Genomic DNA, 2674 nt, shown 5'->3' with positions numbered 1-2674 from the left:
TTTTCTTTTTAAAAACAAAAAATTGTTTTTTTAAAAATAATTTGACTTGTTTGGTCTTGTTTTTTAAAAATAATTTTAAAAAAATAAAGTTACAAAAAACAAGAATTTTGTTCAATATTACTTTTAAAAACACTAACCAAACGTGATTTGTGTTTTAAAAACTTCAAAAACTATTTTTTGTTCTTATTTCTAAAAAAAAAAATCGAAAACAAATTACAGAAAACAATACCAAACATGCTCTTAATCTCTCTGTTGTTTTTTTTTTTTTTCCATTTTTAAGAATCTTTTTTTTTTTTTGAAAAATTTAAGAATCTTTTATTAATAAACTTGAGAAACAAACAAACCTCCCAAAAGATAACAAAGCCAAATACCATTTCAGTTCATATAATCTAATCTTGCAGATCAATTAAATTATATCACCAAACCAAAACATTTACCAAGATAATAAAATCTTTAGCAAAACTTATTAGCTCCTCTGAGATTCACATGACAGGAAAGAGCAAAAGCATATAAAGCAATAATACAATAACTTATTGAAAGAACCATACATATATAAATGGTTGGATAATAGGATTAGGTGGTCAAACTGTACTGATCGAGGTGTTTGAAGCCCTGGATAACAAATTGTTTGACGAGTGTTGGGTCAGCAGCATCCTCACTCAACTTCTCATACTCACAATTCCATTTCAACAAACTTCCTTGCTCATCCTTATTAGGAAACACTTGAACACTTGCCTTGAAACTTTTGTAGTACTTTAGTAAATCTCCACCTATGCTACTAAATCCATATATTCTCTCTTCATCATCAACAATTTCTATCTTCTCTTTTGCAATTTCTATTGGTGAACCTTAAATATAACAATACAAAAACAATAACCAAATCAGAATAAAAACCTTATATATATGTATCAAATACAAAAACAAACAGATCAAATACCTGGTCCATATTGAATGAGTCTAACAGAACCAGGATGAACACCATCACCTTCCAAAACTTGAACACTTGTGTAAGTACCAGGAGGAAAGGCATCATTGTAAACTTTGATGAAATCTCTAATTGATGGCCAAATCTTATCTGCATTAGATTTGCATTCAATTTCAGCATCAAGCTTTCCTATAATACTACTACTTGCCATTTTATATGTAGTATTGAAACTTGAAAGGACCAATAATTATAATTTGATGTATATGATAATCAATCACATAAACAACTATCTCTATTTATAGAAGAGAGAGAGAGAGTTGAAAGAAAGAACCTTTTTTTTTTATATATACAAAAACTAAGATGATAAACTAAATTGCTCAAAAAAAAAAAAAAAAGATGATAAACTAAAAGACAAGCAAATATTATTTACAAAACATATAAGAGAAATGCTAACCAATATACATATTTATTTTTATGGCATATTGCTAACTAATCGTAAGACGTCATCTTTAAGTGGTGCTAGACACCACCGTTACTGTTAATGCCTTACAATGTCAAAAGATATACCCGTGGTGTCTAGCACCACCTAAAGTGTCATATTACTATTGGTATAATTAAGTATCGAATCCTACGTAATTTAATTTTATGACTATTACGGAATATCACTAACTATTTACAAGATGTTATTGGTGCTTATTATAATACTATATTAGTGTCGAATAACAATATTCCAAATATTATTTTAAGTTTTCAAAAACATAAAATTATTTTTAAATCTCAAACTAATTTATTTATTTATTTATTTATTTTCTTTTAAAAAAACTAATCATCTTCCAAACATTATTCCCCACATGCAGCTAGCATTGATTGTCTTTTTAATAATAAATTAAAATTTTATCACTTATTATTATTCAATATCATCTCCCACGTTCTTCAGTCTCTCCCATTATTATTATTTATTTATAATTTTTAAATTTTATGCCGAACGACACTAGCAAATTTTGTCTATAAACATTTATGAAGTTCATAAAAGTATCAATATTTAAATTTTAGAGAAGGCTTATTTATGTAGATTATTTATTTAGTAAAATATAAGAATATTATACCATTAAACATAAATAAGTGTGGGAAATTCGACCATGCACTCTCTTAAAATGGATACATTGATCCACCCTTATCTATTTTAGCACTCGAAATAATTTTTTAGTCAAATTTTTTCTCTTGGTCATGTACGTTATAGTTATTTAAGACATCTGGCAAATTTGTAAGAAATTTGAAAAAATTTAACACCCCGAAAAATACGTTCAAACAGTGTATTGCATGCGTGACTATTTTATTTTATACGCGTGTAAAATAGACTGTTTGAACATTGTTTTCTATATTGTAAATTATTCTGAATTTCTCAAAATTTTGTAAGTTATCTTAAATAGCTATAACGTACATGAATATGAAACAAAAATTAGACTAAAAAATTCTTCTAAATGCCGAAACAAGTCAAAGGGGCATCAGTACATCCCTTTTAAGGGGGTGTATTGTAGAATTACCCTTATTATTATAAAAAACTGTGTTAATGTCATTACATAGTATTGATATTATTATTTTTTTTAAAAAAATTAAAAATAAATAAATAGTATAACAATATTTATAATTAAAATAAATATTATATTAAATAATAATGTGTGAGATTATAATTATATCATTCTTAAAATGTGTTATACTATTAAAGTATTTTTAAAATTAAGAGTGCAA

General features: G+C 25.8%; 1 protein-coding gene across 1 annotated transcript; it reads right to left on the bottom strand.

Annotated features, from left to right (window-relative positions):
• Positions 1-379: 379 nt before the first annotated feature.
• Positions 380-1386, bottom strand: LOC115714567 (MLP-like protein 423). Its single transcript, XM_030643307.2, has 2 exons — positions 938-1386; positions 380-848 (listed from the first exon to the last, which is right to left on the bottom strand). The coding sequence occupies exons 1-2, from the start codon at positions 1134-1136 to the stop codon at positions 574-576; spliced, it is 474 nt and encodes a 157-aa protein (XP_030499167.2). The 5' UTR covers positions 1137-1386; the 3' UTR covers positions 380-573.
• Between the last annotated feature and the right edge of the window lie 1288 nt (positions 1387-2674).

The sequence above is a fragment of the Cannabis sativa genome, chromosome 4, assembly GCF_029168945.1.
Source record: "Cannabis sativa cultivar Pink pepper isolate KNU-18-1 chromosome 4, ASM2916894v1, whole genome shotgun sequence".
Classification (NCBI taxonomy): domain Eukaryota; kingdom Viridiplantae; phylum Streptophyta; class Magnoliopsida; order Rosales; family Cannabaceae; genus Cannabis; species Cannabis sativa.
The sequence above is the reverse complement of the archived record's forward strand: the minus strand, read 5'-3'. Positions and strand labels throughout refer to the sequence as shown.